This window comes from Scyliorhinus canicula, chromosome 20 (genome assembly GCF_902713615.1).
Source record: "Scyliorhinus canicula chromosome 20, sScyCan1.1, whole genome shotgun sequence".
NCBI classification, from domain to species: Eukaryota; Metazoa; Chordata; class Chondrichthyes; order Carcharhiniformes; family Scyliorhinidae; genus Scyliorhinus; species Scyliorhinus canicula.
This window is the reverse complement of record NC_052165.1, coordinates 1,410,900-1,430,468: the sequence shown is the minus strand read 5'-3', so window position 1 is coordinate 1,430,468 and position 19,569 is coordinate 1,410,900. Positions and strand designations below refer to the sequence as shown.

The following is a 19,569-nucleotide window of genomic DNA, read 5'->3' as shown; positions in this document are numbered from 1 at the left end:
TGGCATAACCGCCTTGCTTTTTGCACTCTATGGTCTTGATTCTTCCACCCCGCCGTCTGCAAGAACGCCCCGGGCAAGACGCCGGCAATGGGAAATCCATTGACCTCGGGCGGTATTCTCCAGTCATCAGGCGGATGCAGCCAGAGAATCCGTCCGAAGCCTCTGGGCGCGATTCTCTGCAAAGGCGGAGAGTCGTGAAGGCTGCCATGAAAACGGCCGTGTTTCACGGCAGCCTCCGCGCCCCCCCCCCCCCCCCCCCCCCCCGGGACCCGATTCTGCTCCCCGGTCGGGGCTAGCATTGCGGCCCCGTGAACAACGGCATCGCGGGCTTAACGAATTTCGCTAACGCATATGATAACGTCAGCCGTGCATGCGGCGTCCGTAATGCCCCTCAGCCGCCCCGCGGACTGATCCAGCGGGGCGGCGGAGTAACAAAGAGTGCGCGGGGTAAGTACCCGCTGCCCGCGATCGGTGCCCACTGATCGCGTGCCCATGCCACCCTTGGCACGGCCGTGGCATGGTTGTGCAGAACGGCACTTTGCCGCCGTTTTCACGAACTGGTATAGCAGGTGTATTCAAATTCGTGAAAACGGCCGTGAAGGCCTTGGAAATCGGCCCATCGGCCAGGGGAGAATCGCTGCTCGCCGTAAAAAAACGGCGAGCAGCGATTTGCGTCGGGGGGCGGGCGTGGGGGGGGGGGGTGGGAGAATAGCGGGAGGGCGTTGGACCAGCGTCGCCGTAAAAATTTGCACCGCCCGCTATTCTCCGCCCCGTCGTGAGTGCGGAGAATCGCGCCCTATATTTATGAAGCCTAGCATCCCATGTGCCTTTTTAACACCATTCTCCTGGTTTCTCTACTCCTTCAGCCCCTTTACAATTGCATCCTTCATATTTCCTCTTCTCATTTTACTTGTCAAGACTCATCACTTCACACTATTCAACATTAATTTTCATCTACCACAGGCCCACGCATGCTCCAGTCTGTCAAATGTTCTCTCAAAGTCTATGACAGCACTGAATACGGATGAAGGTAAAAAATGTGTCATTTAGATGTTGAAATGACTGGCACCCGTAAACAGAGCTGAGGGTACAGTTCTCGAAACTCGGCATGACCTTGGCTGTCTGAACTTCTCTCTCTTAGTGCCCTGTAAGTTTAGGGCTGTTTTTCTAAAAAAAATAGTGTCATTTCCTGTTTGCCAATCGTACAATTCATTAAAGGAGCATTGTCCTGAGCACAAATTCCCATCATTTTGGAATCAGCAGCTATGTACAGGCAGCACTGTTTCAGAATATTGAAAAGATCCTGCACTTGACGATGCTTTGTTGTCAAATCAATCCTTTCCTTTCCACAAATAGTTTGAATTATTGTCTGGGACTGAACTGTTCTTTGAGTGATGGACGGTTTGAAAGTTGGTCCTGTCATTAAGGGAAGTGTTGAGCTGCACTTGGGAAATGCAAGAAAATAGGAATTTAAATGTAAAGCCTAAGCTAATGACTGTGAGATAAATACTTATATTAAAAGGGAAAAAATAAAATCATTTCATACAAACAATATGATTCACTGATCAATACCATTTGTAAGAGAAGACAGTATCTAAACTGTGGCATTATTTTCAGGTGTTGGAGGCAGATGGAATGATGAAAGTTGTACGGAACATCTCCCTTTTGTTTGTAATTATAAGCTTGTATAATGTCAAAAAAAATGTAATGATACTTAATGCACCCTTTGGATGAATGGATTAATTGCATTGAATTGTCTTGAAGTGGTATCTCTGTATCTGTGGCGATTGTAACCGTTTAGTCCTGCATTAAATAATAAAAACAATTGCATAACAACCGGTTTGATATTTTCTAAAACTCTCAAAATATTTAGCGTGCCTCGAAACAAATAGAATTCTACAGCACAGAAGGAAACCAAACAGCATTTTGAGGGAGCTGGTCTTAATGACACTGGTCTACACCTCGTACATTGGTTCAATTAGCAATTGGATCCATTTGAATTGATCAGAAGGCTGTTCCTGATTTCTTTCTGCCTCCTTGATGGAATTTGGACAGTCTGGATTCTTGCTATGGGAAGCATCCAGTTAATCCTAATGTCATCTCAGACAGAGAGAATATCTCTGAAATTTATATAAAACAAGGAGGATAAATGTGTAACATGGCCCAGATCACACACTCAATGAATTCATACATTGGATCATTCTCCAGTAATACATTATGAAAGTTATATTAAAGCGCTGACAAAAACAAAATACCGCAGATGCTGAAAATATGAAATAAAAACAGAAAATGCTAGAACCATGTGCGCTCTGGGAAAGTGAAACAGAACGTTCGATCCAAGGATGACACAGGTGCCGCTGGACCAGCCAAATCCATTTCCTGTTTTTAAATTAGGGATGCGACCCAACGCACCGCGTCACAAAAGCCACTCGCCGTGGAGACCACGCTCTCGGAATCTACCCGGCTCCTCGCGAGATCCAAAGCAAGCTCGTGAGATGTTGCAATGTAAATGCCGCCCATTGTGAGGGAGTTAATCTCACTCTAATGTCAGATTCCCAAGGTAACTGAGGCTTTGGGATTCAATCCCTTCCCAGCAGAGACCTCGGGCGAGCAGACGGAACGGCACTCGTGGGGGTCTGCCAGGGGATTGAAGGCTGCCAGCTGCATACCCTTTGGGAAGGGTGGTGCCCTGGCACTAATGGTGCCACCTGGGTACCCTGGCAGTGCCATCCTGTCATGGGCACTGCCAAGGTGCCAGGCTGTTATTTTCTGTGCGTGATTGTGCTGGGGGTGTGCACAGTGCCCTATAGTGCATTTGGGCTGGGGGAAAGTCAGGATTGTTTTGGGGGTCTCAGAGATTGGGGTGCCATTTAATCTCTCGCTACATTGGGGAGATCCAGCAAGTGGAGGCCTGCAGTGTACAAAAGGGGCAATGCTCAGCCTCGGCTGCGTGCTTCCCTTTCAGGCCCCTTATACAATGCCAGTCGCACTGTGAACGCCGGGAAACACACGGCTAAACACGCTCGCTTTTGGGAGAACCCCGCCAGAGGCACATTACACTTTTTACTGCAATGGGTTGAACATTGTTTGGAGACGTCCTCTGTCCTGTGACCAGAACCATAAAGATGGAGACAATGGACCGAATGCTCCAGTGTCCCAGCCCTCTGTTTCTCGGTGTTGCGCCGTTCTGAGAGAGTTTTACAGCACGGATTCGGCCCATCGCATCCATACCGACCATCAAGCACTGGAGGAGGGAATCTTTACTTCCTCTGCTTATCAATGGGATTTCCCATTGAGGCCACCGCACACTGCCGGGAAACCCGTGGGCGGGGTGCAGTGCGGGCAAACCCGTGAGCGGGGTGCAGTCCCGGGAAACCCGTGGGCAGGGTGCAGTCCCGGGTAAACTGTGGGTGGGGTGCAGTGCTGGGTAACCTGTGGGTGGGGTGCAGTGCCGGGAACCCTGTGGGTGGGGTGCAGTGCTGGGTAACCCGTGGGCGGGGTGCAGTGCTGGGTAACCTGTGGACGGGGTGCAGTGCTGGGTAACCCGTGGGTGGGGTGCAGTGCAGGCAAACCCGTGGGTGGGGTGCAGTGCAGGCAAACCCGTGGGTGGGGTGCAGTGCCCGGAAACCTGTGGGTGGGGTGCAGTGCTGGGTAACCCGTGGACGGGGTGCAGTCCGGGGTAACCCGTGGGTGGGGTACAGTCCGGGGTAACCCGTGGGTGGGGTGCAGTGCGGGGAAACCTGTGGGTGGGGTGCAGTGCGGGGAAACCTGTGGGTGGGGTGCAGTCCCGGGTAACCCGTGGGTGGGGTGCAGTGTTGGGTAACCCGTGGGCGGGGTGCAGTGCTGGGTAACCCGTGGGTGGGGTGCAGTGCTGGGTAACCCGTGGGCGGGGTGCAGTGCTGGGTAACCCGTGGGCGGGGTGCAGTGCTGGGTAACCCGTGGGTGGGGTGCAGTGTTGGGTAACCCGTGGGTGGGGTGCAGTGCTGGGTAACCCGTGGGCGGGGTGCAGTGCTGGGTAACCCGTGGGCGGGGTGCAGTGCTGGGTAACCCGTGGGTGGGGTGCAGTGCTGGGTAACCCGTGGGCGGGGTGCAGTGCTGGGTAACCCGTGGGTGGGGTGCAGTGCTGGGTAACCCGTGGGTGGGGTGCAGTGCTGGGTAACCCGTGGGCGGGGTGCAGTGCTGGGTAACCCGTGGGTGGGGTGCAGTGCCAGGAAACCCGTGGGTGGGGTGCAGTGCCAGGAAACCCGTGGGTGGGGTGCAGTGCTGGGTAACCCGTGGGTGGGGTGCAGTGCTGGGTAACCCGTGGGTGGGGTGCAGTGCTGGGTAACCCGTGGGTGGGGTGCAGTGCTGGGTAACCCCTGGGCGGGGTGCAGTGCTGGGTAACCCGTGGGTGGGGTGCAGTGCTGGGTAACCCGTGGGTGGGGTGCAGTGCCCGGAAACCCGTGGGCGGGGTGCAGTGCTGGGTAACCCGTGGGCGGGGTGGACAGGCGGGTAACCCCTGGGCGGGGTGCAGTGCTGGGTAACCCCTTTGCGGGGTGCAGTGCTGGGAAACCCGTGGATGGGTTGCAGTGCCGGGTAACCCCTGGGCGGGATGCAGTGCCAGGCGGGAACAGGCAAACCCAACAGCTGGAGAACTCTGGCCAATGGGCGGAACGTCACCAAAAAATGGGAAAAAGTGTCGGTTCCAGTGAGGAAACCGGATTGAAACCGTTGAGGCTGCTGGGAGTTCTCACGGAATGTTCGACAGCCTTAAGAAAAGATTATCTCCTCATGGGACCTGATGAAATGTATCCCAGGGCATTGTGGGAGGCTAGGGAGGAAGTTGCCGGCCCCCTAGCTGAGATATTGGAATCACTCACAGCCACAGGAGAGGTGCCTGAAAATTGGAGGGTAGCGAATGTTGTGCCCTTGTGTAAGAACGGCCATAGGGATAAGCCTGGGAACTATAGACCTGTTAGCCTTACTTCTGTAGTGGGTAAATTGTTCGAAGACAGGATCTACAGGCATTTAGACAGGCAAAGGCTAATTAGGGAAATTCAGCATTGCTTTGTAAGGGGAAAGTCATGTCTCACCAATTTGATTGAGTTTTTTGAAGGGGTAACCAAGAAGGTAGATGAGGGCAGTGCAGTCGATGTTGTCTACATGGACTTTAGCAAGGCCTTTGACAATGTACCACATGGCAGGTTGTTGCAAAGGGTTAAATCTCACGGAATCCAGGATGAGGTAGCCAATTGGATACAGAATTGGCTCAGCAACCGAAGCCAAAGGGTGGTTGTGGAGGGTTGTTTTTCAAACTGGAGGCTGTGACCAGTGGTGTGCCTCAGGGATCGGTGCTGGATACACTGTTAATAGTTATATATATTAATGATTTGGATGAGAATGTAGGAGGCATGGTTAGTAGGTTTGTAGATGACACCAAGATTGGTGGCATAGTGGATAGTGAAGAAGGTTATATAAGATTGCAACAGGATCTTGACCAATGGGCCAGTGGGCTGATGAATGACAGATCGAGTTTAATTTGGATAAATGTGAGGTGATACATTTTGGTAGATCGAATCGGGGCAGGACCTACTCAGTTAGTAAAACAGGGACAGAAACAAAAAGGCAGTAAGGGGGAAAGTGTAAGGCAGAGAAACCATAGTCAAAAATCAAAAAGGGCGACAGTACAAGGTACAGTGACTGAGGGGAGCTCAGTGAATAGGCCCAGTAATACTAAAAGGAATGAAACGGGAAGTAAAAACATTAATGGTAAATAACGCGACAGGTTGTTACATGAAGATATGGGTTCAACGACAAGGAAAATTAGGAGAAAAGTTAAGAGGAAAACTAACTTAGGAGAGGTTACTGATCAAGGTGGGAAGATTCAAAACAGATGTATAAAAGCCAACATAAGTGTACTGTACCCGAATGCTCGCAGTATTCGGAATAAGGTAAATGAGTTGATGGAGCAAATCATCGTGAATGACTATGATTTAGTGGCCATTACTGAAACATGGTTAAAGGATGGTCACGACTGGGAGTTAAATATCCGAGGGTATCAAACTATTCGGAAGGACAGAGTGGATGGTAAGGGAGGTGGTGTTGCTCTGTTATTTAAGGATGACATCCAGGCAATAGTAAGGGATGACATCGGTGCTATGGAGGATAAGGGTGGAAATCAGGAATAGTAAGGCTAATAGGAGTAGTCTATAGGCCACCAAATAGTAACATTATGGTGGGGCAGGCAATAAACAGAGAAATAACGAATGCATGTAGAAATGGTACAGCAGTTATCATGGGAGATTTTAATCTACATGTCGATTGATTTAACCATGTCGGTCAAGGCAGCCTTAATAGGAGTTTATAGAATGTATCCGCGATAGTTTCCTAGAAAAGTATGTAATGGAACTTACGAGGGAACAAGCGGTCCTAGATCTTGTCCTGTGTAATGAGACAGGATTGATTATTGATCTCATAGTTAGGGATCCTCTCGGAAGGAGCGATCACAATATGGTGGAATTTAAAATACAGGTGGAGGGTGAGAAGGTGAAATCAAACACTAATGTTTTGTGCTTAAACAAAGGAGATTACAATGGGATGAGAGAAGAGCTAGCTAAGGTAGACTGGGAGCAAAGACTTTATGGTGAAACCGTTGAGGAACAGTGGAGAACCTTCCAAGCGATTTTTCACAGTGCTCAGCAAAGGTTTATACCAACAAAAAGGAAGGACGGTATAAAGAGGGAAAATCGACCGTGGATATCTAAGGAAATAAGGGAGAGTATCAAATTGAAGGAAAAAGCATACAAAGTGGCAAAGATTAGTGGGAGACTAGAGGACTCAGAAATCTTTAGGGGGGCAACAGAAAGCTACTAAAAAAGCTATAAAGAAGAGTAGATAGATTATGAGAGTAAACTTGCTCAGAATATAAAAACATAATAAAATAATAAAAGTTTCTACAAATATATAAAACACAAATGAGTGGCTCAGGTAAATATTGGTCCTTTAGAGGATGAGAAGGGAGATTTAATAATGGGAGATGAGGAAATAGCTGAGGAACTGAACAGGTTTTTTGGGTCGGTCTTCACAGTGGAAGACACAAATAACATGCCAGTGACTGATAGAAATGGGGCTATGACAGGTGAGGACCTTGAGATGATTGTTATCACTAAGGAGGTAGTGATGGGCAAGCTAATGGGGCTAAAGGTAGACAAGTCTCGTGGCCCTGATGGAATGCATCCCAGAGTGCTAAAAGAGATGGATAGGGAAATTGCAAATGCACTAGAGATAATTTACCAAAATTCACTTGACTCTGGGGTGGTCCCGGCGGATTGGAAATTAGCAAACGTAACACCACTGCTTAAAAAGGAAGTAGGCAGAAAGTGGGTAACTATAGGCCAGTTAGCTTAACTTCGGTAGTAGGGAAGATGCTGGAATCTATCATCAAGGAAGAAATAGCGAGGCATCTGGATAGAAATGGTCCCATTGGGCAGACGCAGCATGGGTTCATAAAGGGCAGGTTGTGCCTAACTAATTTAGTGGAATTTTTTGAGGACATTAGCAGTGCGGTAGATAACGGGGAGCCAATGGATGTGGTATATCTGGATTTCCAGAAAGCCTTTGACAAGGTGCCACACAAAAGGTTGCTGCATGAGATAAAGATGATTGGCATTCAGGGTAAAGTAGCAGCATGGATAGAGGATTGGTTAATTAATAGAAAGCAAAGAGTGGGGGTTAATGGGTGTATCTCTGGTTGGCAATCAGTAGCTAGTGGTGTCCCTCAGGGATCAGTGTTGGGCCCACAATTGTTCACAATTTACATAGATGATTTGGAGTAGGGGACCAAGGGTAATGTGTCCAAGTTTGCAGATGGCACTAAGATGAGTGGTAAAGCGAAAAGTGCAGAGGATACTGGAAGTCTGCAGAGGGATTTGGATAGGTTAAGTGAATGGGCTAGGGTCTGGCAGATGGAATACAATATTGACAAATGTGAGGTTATCCATTTTGGTAGGAATAACAGCAAAAGGGATTATTATTCAAATGATAAAATATTAAAACATGCTGCTGTGTAGAGAGACCTGGGTGTGCTAGTGCATGAGTCGGAGAAAAGTTGGTTTGCAGGTGCAACAGGTGATTAAGAAGGCAAATGGAATTTTGTCCTTCATTGCTAGAGGGATGGAGTTTCAGACTAGGGAGGTTATGCTGCAATTCTATAAGGCGTTAGTGCGGCCACACCTGTAGTATTGTGTTCAGTTTTGATCTCCTTACTTCAGAAAGGACGTACTGGCACTGGAGGGTGTGCAGAGGAGATTCACTAGGTTAATCCCAGAGCTGAAAGGGTTGGATTACGAGGAGAGGTTGAGTAGACTGGGACTGTACTCGTTGGAATTTAGAAGGATGCGGGGGAGGGGATCTTATAGAAACATCTAAAATTCTGAAGGGAATAGATAGGATAGATGCGGGCAGGTTGTTTCCAAAGGCGGGTGAAAGCAGAACTAGGGGGCATAGCCTCAAAATAAGGGGAAGTAGATTTAGGACTGAGTTTAGGAGGAACTTCTTCACCCAAAGATTTGTGAATCTATGGAATTCCTTGCCCAGTGAAGCAGTTGAGGCTCCTTCATTAAATGTTTTTAAGGTAAAGGTAGATAGTTTTTTGAAGAATAAAGGGATTGAGGGTTATGGTGTTCGGGCCGGAAAATGGAGCTGAGTCCACAAAAGATCAGCCATGATCTCATTGAATGGCGGAGCAGGCTCGAGGGGCCAGATGGCCGACTCCTGCTCCTAGTTCTTATGTTCTTATGTTAATGGTAGGGAGTTGGGGAGAGTTACAGAACAGAGAGATCTAAGGGTACAGGTTCATAGCTCCTTGAAGATGGAGTCGCTGGTGGGCAGGATGGTGAAGAAGGCATTCAACATGCTAGGTTTCATTGGTCAGAATATTGAATTCAGGTGTTGGGACCTTTTGTTGAAGTTGTACAACATTTGATAAGGCCACACATGGGATACTGTGTTCAGTTCTGGTCACCCTATTATAGGAAAGATATTGTTAAATTAGAAAGAGGCAGAAGAGATTTACGAGGATGCTACCAGGACTTAATGGTCTGAGTTATAAGGAGAGGCTGGATAGGCTGGGACTTTTTTCCGTGGAGCGTAGGAGGCTTTGTGGTGATCTTACAGAGATCTATAAAATAAGGAGGAGAATCGGTAAGGTAGATAGTCAACAGCTTTTCCCAAAGGTAGGGGAGTCTAGAATTAGAGGGTATAGGTTTAAGATCAGAGGGGAGAGATACAAAAGAGACCAGAGGGGAAATTTCTTCACACAGAGGGTGGTGAGCGTCTGGAAAGTGCTGCCAGAGGCAGTGGTAGAGGCGGGTATGATTTTTTTCCTTTAAAAAGCAGTTACACCAGGGCAGCACGGTGGCACAGTGGTTAGCATTGCTGCCTACGGCGCTGAGGACCCGGGTTCGAATCCCGGCCCTGGGTCACTGTCCGTGAGGAGTTTGCGCATTCTCCCCGTGTCTGCGTGGGTTTCACCCCCACGACCCAAAAGATGTGCAGGATAGGTGGATTGGCCACGCTAAATTGACCCTTAATTGGAAAAAATAGGGCACCCAAAATTTTTTTTTTTTAAAAAGCAGTTACATGGTGGGTATAGAGGGATATGGGCCAGGCAAGTGGGACTAGCTTAGTGATAGAAACTGGGCGGTTTTGGACAAGCTGGGCCGAAGGGCCTGTTTCCATGCTGTAAACATCTATGACTCGATGAATCACGTCGTGCTCTGGGCTCGCTCCCGTTGAGTAACTTAATCAGTGCAATCACCGGGGAGCTCCATATAAACCCCTCCCCAGCACATTTGAGGGGGGCGGTAGCACGGGAACCAGCTCTGTGTTTTACTGAGGGAGCTCTGCCCAGGCTCCTGGATGGGGTGCAGCAGAGGCAGGGTGGCCTCAACCCAGAATCGGGCGGCGGCCCACCAGCACTGTCACCTGAGAGGCAATAGCTGCCTTGGTCAGTACCAGGACGGGGGCAGCAATGCGGGGAGAAGATGAATGCCAGGGTAGGGACAGGAATGGTTGTTGCAGGTTCCAGGATTTAGATGTTTCTGTAAGAACAGAGAGGATGGTAAAAGAGTGGGGGGGGGGGGGGGGGGGGGGGGGTGGCATTGTTAATCAAGGAAAGTATTACGGCGGTAGAAAGGACGTTTGAGGACTCGTCTACTGAGGTAGTATGGGCCGAGGTTATGAACAGGAGAGGAGAGGTCACCCTGTTGGGAGTTGTCTATAGACCTCCGAATAGTTCCAGAGATGTAGAGGAATTGGCTAGCTGAAAGAAGACAGAGGGTGGTGGTTGATGGCAAATGTTCATCCTGGAGTTCAGTTACTAGTGGTGTACCGCAAGGATCTGTTTTGGGGCCACTGCTGTTTGTCATTTTTATAAATGACCTGGAAGAGGGTGTAGAAGAATGGGTTAGTAAATTTGCAGATGACACGAAGGTCGGTGGAGTTGTGGATAGTGCTGAAGGATGTTATAGGATACAGAGGGACATAGATAAGCTGCAGAGCTGGGCTGAGAGGTGGCAGATGGAGTTTAATGCGGAAAAGTGTGAGGTGGTTCACTTTGGAAGGAGTAACAGGAATGCAGAGTACTGGGCTAATGGCAAGATTCTTGGTAGTGTAGATGAACAGAGAGATCTCGGCATCCAGGTACATAAATCCCTGAAAGTTGCCACCCAGGTTAATAGGGCTGTTAAGAAAGCATATGGTGTGCTAGCCTTTATCAATAGGGGGATTGAGTTTCGGAGCCACGAGGTCATGCTGCAGCTGTACATAACTCTGGTATGGCCGCACCTGGAGTACTGCGTGCAGTTCTGGTCAACACATTATAGGAAGGATGTGGAAGCTTTGGAAAGGATTCAGAGGAGATTTACTAGGATTTTGCCTGGTATGGAGGGAAGGTCTTGTGAGGAAAGGCTCAGGGACTTGAGGTTGTTTTCGTTAGAGAAGAGAAGGCTGAGAGGTGACTTAATAGAGACATATAAGATAGTCAGAGGGTTAGATAGGGTGGACAGTGAGAGTCTTTTTCCTCGGATGGTGATGACCAACACGAGGGGACATAGCTTTAAATTGAGGGGTGGTAGATATAGGACAGATGTCAGAGGCAGTTTCTTTACTCAGAGAGTAGTAGGGGTGTGGAACGCCCTGCCTGCAACAGTAGTAGACTCGCCAACTTTAAGGGCATTTAAGTGGTCACTGGATAGACATATGGATGAAAATGAAATAGTGTAGGTCAGGTAGGCTTCAGATGGTTTCACAGGTCGGCGCAACATCGAGGGTCGAAGGGCCCGTACTGCGCTGTAGTGTTCTATGTTCTATACCTCCCATTTCTCACGGCACTCCTTCATCCACCCCTCGCACCTCCACCTCTCACCCATTGACCCACCCGGTTGCCCACCTCTCACACAGTATTTAAAATTGTTGCAACATGTGATGAAAGAAAGAGGCAGATAAGAAATCAAAAACTCATAGTAATAATAATCTTTATTGTCACAAGTAGGCTTACATTACATTAGCTTACATTAACACTGCAAAGAGGTTACTGTGGAAAACAATGTCCCGAGGCTGTCAATACGCTGCCTTGGAGGGGGTGGAGCATCGCAAAAGCAGCGCCAACCCCGATTTGGTCGGGAACTCGGATTCTCCGGCCGTTCGACAAACGGGATTTTGGCGTTGGCGACCAGAGAATCCAGCCCATAGTCTACCAAACGGGGAATCCATCCCATAGTCTACCAAACAGAGAATCTAGCCCCATATTTATTGTAGCAATATGATTAAAACCCTGGATGAGATGCATGTGGATAGTCTGACTTCCAGAATAATGATTAAGGTATCATAAAAGTGAGATAATCGTTGTATTGCAGGTGAAGTGTTCTGGTAATAGATCTTGATAACCATTTACTTGTTACAGATAGCTAGCTAGCTAATGGAATATTGTTAGTTTGAAGGACCCCTGGGTGTAGATAATTTATATGGGGTATTGTGTTTGGTCATGGCTAAACAACTCAAGGGACATCTTGTAAGAAGAGACAAAAGAATATTGTATACTTTGGCTACAGGTGATATAATTAATGGGAGGAGCCAGGTTTGTCTGAAAAGTCAGTTGGTCCTAGAATTCTAATCTGATCTGTTTCAGTTGGTCCTGAAAGTTTTCTCTCCAAAGATTCTGCACAGAGAAAAGCAAATAGAAACCAAATTGTTTACTTTATTCATGGGTGGCATTTGAAATATATTGGTTTGCTTAATTGGAACATAGTGGCAGGTTTAAGAAGTAAGTTAAGGTTTTCTCTTTCACTGAAGAAGTGTTGTAATTGTTAACTGTAAAGCTATTTCTCTGCTGCTAATGTGGTTAATTCGTTGTTTGATTTAAAGTTTGTTTTAACATAAAAGACACCTATTGGTCATCATTCCTGAGGGGCAGTAACCTTTCCGCACAGTTTACAGAGTGAAAATAGTTGGGTTCTCATCCGGGATCTTAACAATGGTTAAAAACAGAACCACTTGTTATGTCAAAGAATGTTCTCTCGCACCATCGCTAGTTCTGTTGTCAATCACCTCAAACTGGTCTCCTCGGATTATCAGGACTTCTGCTATTGGAAACAGTTTCTTGTTAACTTATTTGAAAAACAAATGCTCATGTTTTCAACAGCTTTATCAAATTTCTTGGTAGCCTTCTCTGTCCTAAGTACAACAATCCCAGCTTTTTGAACTTGCTACATAACTGAAGTCCCTCAACTTTGGTATCTAGTAAATCTCTTCTGCACTCTCCATGGCCTTGATATCCTCCCGCCTAAACAAATGTAGAATTTTAGTAACTCTTAAATTTCCCTCCCTCACCCCATTATTGACCCTGATCATGTCACATAAAGGTTAAGGTAAAGTCACCATAGTCCCAGATGATCAGAGGCCGCTTTCCCCTTTGGGGGGAGTGATGTCTGGCGGTGATTTAACCGGAGGATCACCACACCTCAGGTGAGAGGCAAGGTTGAGAAGGCGGGGCCTTCCTGAATAACCTCAGCCGGTATGGGAATTGAACCCACGCTGCTGGCTTCGCTCTGGATCACAAACCCGTGTCGTGAACACAGACCAGTTCATCACGTGAACCCACCTCCAATCTATGGACTCTGTCTACACCTCCCGCTGCCTGGGGAAAGTGGGCAGCGTAATCAAACCCCTCCCATCTGGGATATTCTCTCTTCCAACCTCTTCCATCGGGCAAGAGATACAAAAGTCTGAGAACACACACTAACAGATTCAAAAACAGCTTCTTCCTCGCCTTTACCAGACTCCTGAATGACGTTGTTATAGACTGATCTGATCTCCCCACACATCTTCTCTACTGAGTAGTGTCTTGTTATGCTCTAGGCGTAGCATAAGCGGCTTCCTTGATGTGCACTCTGACAAAGGAAGGTTCAGACGTGGAGATAACTTCAACACGTTTATTGAGTTATTTACAATTCTCCTATTCGGGTTCGCCACTACTGTTAATCCTTCTGTAGCTACTCAGACTGACAAACCAGTCTGCTACAATCCACGTGGTGGGTGTGATATTGAATCAACCCTGTGTCTGTACTCACTGAGTGTCTCCTCTGGAAAGAGGAAGATCATGTGTGCTGTGTCCTTTATATATGGGTTGGTGTAATGCCCCCCTGTGGTAGTGTCACCTCTGTGTGTATCGTGAATGCCCATTGGTCGTGTCCTTTCTCACTGACCTATTGGTTGAGTGTCTGTGTGTCATGTCTCTGGTGCTCCCCCTAGTGTCTAGCTAGTCTACGTGTACTTACATTAACCCCTTGTGTATATACAATGATGCATATCACCACATCCCCCTTTTTTTGTGTTAGATATTTTCTGTACACTTAAAGAAAATTGAACAAAAAACATGTAGATAAGCGATGGTCTGTACAAGTCACAATAACAGTGATCACTAAACAATAAGTCCAAATCATATGTGTGAGTCCAAAACACATCAATTATCATGGTTGAATGTCTTTCTTGTTGGGTTGGTGAGTTGGTGATTTTGATGGTGGCATGTCCTTGTGAACGCCATCAGTGTCCCTGTGCATAAGGAACCAAGAAGTGGTCAAATCACTTTGTTGTCTGATTTGGAGTCTTTTTTCCTTCCGATGCTTGTGATAGCGATGTTGGATGGCATCTGTCCTGAAAGCCAGATTGCCTGTTGGTGGTGCAGCAAACGTGAATTGGGAAGATGCATCATCCTGCCATGGTATGTCATTGTACTGAGCTGAGCAGTAACAGTGTCCCTCATGGGCAGAGTTGTACCATGTCGTACCAGTCATAGTTCCATTGGTGTAGTCTTTGTCGTACTTGCTGTGGACGATGTTGCCTTTGATATATGTCGTGTCGTTGTCTTGGATATGGTTTTCATAGGTTGTGATGTTGTGTTGGATGGTTTTGTTGTCGTGCTCGCTGCGCTCAAGGATCACACTCTGTGGATAATACGAGTCCTTCACACAGTTACTCGTGTCAGTGTGCATTGTGGCATTTGCTGTCACCTTGAGCGTGCCGTCACTGAATTTGCGGTGCTCCCCGTCTGGAGTCTGGTCTGTGTCACCTGAATCAGTTTTGGTTTGTCAATGCTCCCCATCTGGAGTCATAGTAGGTTCACTGGAGTCGGCTGAGATTTCTTGATGCTCCACGTCTGGTGTCAAATCATTCAGGAAAGCATTTTCTTGTGGAGAGGCTCGAGCGAATGAGTTTTGAAGTAACGTGGTGTCACCGGAGTCACCAGTAGTCTCACTGTGATTGTCGAGTTCCTCTGTACGTTCTAGCTGAGGTCTGTCACATTGCACATCTTGTGTGGGAAGCAGGATGCCATCGCCACCTGTCTCACATACAGTGGGTAGAGCCTCAGTAGCTTCTTGTTGTTCACTTGGGCTGAGTCTTCTTCTGGTGGCTCAAACAATGTGGTTGGACTGTCATAGTCGCTTTGTTGTTCACTGGAGTGTGGTAGACTGTCATAGTCTTTCTGTTGTTCACTTGAGCGTGGCAGACTTGCATCGTCTGCTGCTGGTTGCTCGGAGGAGGTTGCGAGACCCTCATGGTCTTGTTTATGCAAGGACTGCGTTTTGGAGTCTTGCGTAGCTTCTATCGTGGAAGCTGTCCACGAGCTCGCTGTGGAGGCTTGTGTCACTGGAGTCACTTCTTGTGTGGAGACGTGCAGTTGTCTCGCTGTTGAGTCTTTCATCGCTTCTTGTATAGAGGTTGTGACCCTTCGTGGTGCGTGGACCACTCTCTGTGTGGCAGCAGGCCGTTCTCTGTGGGCTTGTACCTCTCTCTGTCTCTTGGCATCAGGCCGCAGCATAATCCTGCGCTCCCAAGTCGGGATGTTGTATATGCTGGGCTGAGGATTCCCCAATCCGAAGAACTCGTCATCGGGGTCTTGAATGTACAACACGTCTAGTTGTGGTTCGGATTTGGTACTGGGGTAGCCCACCAAGGTGAAAGCCTCATCTGAGTCGTTGTCTTCCAAGACCATATCATCACGCTTTGTGTCGGAGCTGGCATTGGGTTTGTGACGTCCAGAGAAGAAATAAAGGTCAGTGTCATAGTATTCAAGGACTGTATCATCTCTTTGGGTGGTGATAACTGCTTGTTGCAGGGTTCTGCGGAGGTTACTTTCAGCTACTGGTAGAATTTCAGGCATTGTGCTGTCGTTCCAGGTGAAATAATCCTGTTTTACGGCTTTAAGAATTTTTTTTCGAGTTTTGGGACATTTCCCCTTTAAATGGGCGTGGTCCGGGGCCTCTGACATCACGAAGCATGTGACGTCAGTTGTAGGAAGCATTTGGGGGCCTTTTTCGCAATTGCGCATGCGCGGCTTCTAGGCCTCGTGGTGAGGACTGGCGCCTCTCTTACCGTTTTCTGTTGGTTTGATTGAGTTTTCCTCGCAGTATGTACCGAATTTGTCCAGGACTGTCTGGAATTCGCTCCTGTTTTGCCCTTTGGAGAACTTGAATGTTTTAAAGATTTCTTCTGCTCTGGCACCGGCGATGGTGAGCAGAAACTCTGTCTTTTCAGCATCGGCCACGTCTTGTAGGTCGGCTGCCACCAGGAAGATCTCAAACCTTTGCCGGATTTCCCGCCAGTTTTCGCGGAGATTGCCATGGCACTCGTGCCTCTGTGGAACCGGAATCTCGATCATCTTGCCTGGGTGTTGTTGCTGGTTGTCACTGCTTGCTGAGTTGTAGCTACATGGATTGAGACAGTTACTCACTGGTACCATGTCTTGTTATGCTCTTGGCGTAGCATAAGCGGCTTCCTTGATGTGCACTCTGACAAAGGAAGGTTCAGACGTAGAGGTCACTTCCACACATTTATTGAACTATTTACAATTGTCCTATTCGGGTTCATCACTACTGTTAAGCCTTCTATAGCTACTCAGACTGACAAACCAGTCTGCTACAATCCACGTGGTGGGTGTGATATTGAATCAACCCTGCGTCTGTATTCACTGAGTGTCTCCACTGGAAAGAGGAAGATCATGTGTGCTGTGTCCTTTTTATATGGTTGGTGTAATGCCCCCCTGTGGTAGTGTCACCTCTGTGTGTATCGTGAATGCCCATTGGTCGTGTCCTATCTTACTGACCTATTGGTTGAGTGTCTGTGTGTCATGTCTCTGGTGCTCCCTCTAGTGTCTAGCTAGTTTACATGTACTTACATTAACCCCTTGTGTATCTACAGTGATGCATATCACCACAAGTAGTACTACACTCCGAATGCTTCACCCCATGCCTGTGTCTATGTATTTACATTGTGCATTTTTGTACGTCCTATGTTTTTTCATGTATGGAATGATTTGTCTGCACTGTATGAAAAACAATACTTTTCACTGTTCTTCGGTACACGTGACAAGAAATCTAAATCTGTGTCTATCGAGTCCACTGACAAAAGTGGTCCCCCATGTACCATACACTGTCAGAGAAATGTTCCCTTACTGTTGAGATTATTTATCGAGCCTGGTTGAGTACTCATGATGAAATTCTGCTGCCTAGAATTGAGCCAATTCTCCAGCTGAGGCCTCACCAGTGTTAGAGGTTTAATGTAGGCGTGTAAGACAAAATGAAGCTGAGGGATTAAAGAGCAAATGGTAGTCGGGACACAGTACTGATGGAGACAGAAGTAGAGGGCAGCACGGTAGCATGGTGGTTAGCATAAATGCTTCACAGCTCCAGGGTCCCAGGTTCGATTCCCGGCTGGGTCACTGTCTGTGCGGAGTCTGCACGTCCTCCCCCTGTGTGCGTGGGTTTCCTCCGGGTGCTCCGGTTTCCTCCCACAGTCCAAAGATGTGCGGGTTAGGTGGATTGGCCATGCTAAATTGCCCGTAGTGTCCTAAAAAGTAAGGTTAAGGAGGGGGTTGTTGGGTTACGGGTATAGGGTGGATACGTGGGTTTGAGTAGGGTGATCATTGCTCGGCACAACATCGAGGGCCGAAGGGCCTGTTCTGTGCTGTACTGTTCTATGTTCTATGTTCTAGAGAATAATGGTGAATGGGTGTTTTATAGATTGAGGGAGAATTTATAGTCCTATTCCCCGGAGATCGGGGCTGGTTTAGCACACTGGGCTAAATCGCTGGCTTTGAAAGCAGACCGAGGCAGGCCAGCAGCACGGGTTCAATTCCTGCACCAGCCTCCCTTAACAGGCGCCGGAATGTGGCGACTAGGGGCTTTTCACAGTAACTTAACTTGAAGCCTACTCGTGACAATAAGCGATTTTCCTTTCATTTCATTTTCAACTGTAAAGTGCTAGCTAGGATTACACACAACCCACGGTAATTCCTGCAGCCGGGAGGGTGAATAGCTCCTCTTTGCGAAAGAAAAAAGCACCATGCGTGATCACTTGGGTGATTAATTGTCTGAAAGAACTGACTGGGTTTGGGCAAACATTAGAATCTTCATTACTTTTGCTGCCTTGACCTGCCTGTGTTGCCAGAGCAGCGTGTGACCCCCCTCATCAGGTAATCATGTGTGTCAATACTGCAGAATGAGTCTAACCATAGAGAACGCTGACGTGACTAAAATTCATTTGTGTCTGCACTGTAAATGGGCCGAGAGATTTATTTTGATGGCAAGAGCAGTACAATATTTCCTGCACTAGATGGCAGGGATGCATTTCCTGTCTCACAGGAACAATGAGCAACTTGTGCTTCAGCCATTTGGCAATAAGTTGGTCAGTAATTATCTGCTGGTACTGCCACAATAGAAAGGTAATAACTTCTGCACGGTTCTAACTTAAATAGTTTATTGAAGAACAAAATGTAATATATATATAGAGGAGCAAAGAGATCTTTAGCTAAAATCATTGTAACTCAGCTTTGGCTGACTGTGGGATATACTATACAGTCACTAAAAGTTATGATGAAAGTCAGTAAATCATTCGGGTTTATTTCTAGGATAGAATTGAAAAATAGAGAAGTTATGCTGAACCTAGGAACTGTGATTTTAGTAATACTTATCAGTAAAGGGTCAGTAGGCTGTGTGTCTCTTCTATTGAAAAGAGAACGCTGAAGGTGACTAATTAGGGATTTTTAAATGATACAAAGAACAATACAGCACAGCAACAGGCCCTTCGGTCCTCGAAGCCTGTACTGGTCACGATACCAACCTTTGCCAAAACCCTCAGCAGTTCCTTGTGCCGTATCCCTCTATGCCCATTCTATCCATGTGTTTGGCGAGATGCCTTTTAAGGCCGTTAATGTATCTGCTTCCACAACCCCCCCTGGCAACGCGTTCCAGGCACTCACCACCCTCTAAAAAAACCTGCCTCGCGCATTTCCTCTAAACTTTGCCCCACGGACCTTAAACCTATGCCCCCTGGTGACTGACCCCTCCACCCTGGGAAAGGGTGCCTGCCCATCCACTCTATCCATGCCCCTCATAATCTTGTAGACCTCCATCAGGTCACCCCTCAACCTCCGTCTTTCTATTGAAAACAGTCCGAGTCTATTCAGCCCCTCCACATAGCTAACACCCTCCAGACCAGGCAACATCCTGGTAAACCTCCTCTGCACCCTCTCCAAAGCCTCCACATCCTTCTGGTAGTGTGGTGACCAGAATTATGTGCAACAGTGCGGCCGTACTAAGGTTCTATACAACTGCAGCATGACTTGTCAGTTTTTATACTCGATGCCCTGTCCAATGAAGGCAAGCATTCCGTCTGCTTTCTTGACTACCTTGTCCACTTGTGTTGCCACCTTCAAAGATCTGTGGACCTGCACGCCCAGATCTCTCTGACTTTCTATATTCCTAAGAGTTTTGCCATTTACGGTATATTCCCCCTCTATGTTAGACCTACCAAAATTCATTACCTCACATTTATCCAGATTAAACTCCATTTGCCATTTCTCTTCCCAAGTCTCCAACCTATATCCTGCTGTATCTTCTGACAATCCTCAACACTATCTACCACTCCACCAACCTTGGTGTTATCCGCGAACTTACTAATCAGACCAGCTACATTTTCCTCCAAATCGTTTATGTACACGACAAACATCAGAGGCCCAAGCACCGATCCCTGTGG

At 47.5% G+C, this 19,569-nt stretch overlaps 2 protein-coding genes across 3 annotated transcripts in view; one reads left to right on the top strand and one right to left on the bottom strand.

Moving 5' to 3' along the window:
- LOC119955264 (proline-rich protein 36-like) overlaps positions 1-1,949 on the top strand; it is a 36,032-nt gene extending 34,083 nt beyond the window's left edge. Inside the window, exon 5 of the mRNA XM_038781315.1 lies at positions 1,618-1,949. Within this exon, the coding sequence (XP_038637243.1) occupies positions 1,618-1,691 (74 nt within the window). The 3' untranslated portion in view covers positions 1,692-1,949. The remainder of the gene's footprint in view (positions 1-1,617) is intronic.
- The window catches only part of LOC119955312, a 198,889-nt gene that overhangs the window by 169,001 nt on the left and 10,319 nt on the right, over positions 1-19,569 (bottom strand). The window lies entirely within an intron of this gene.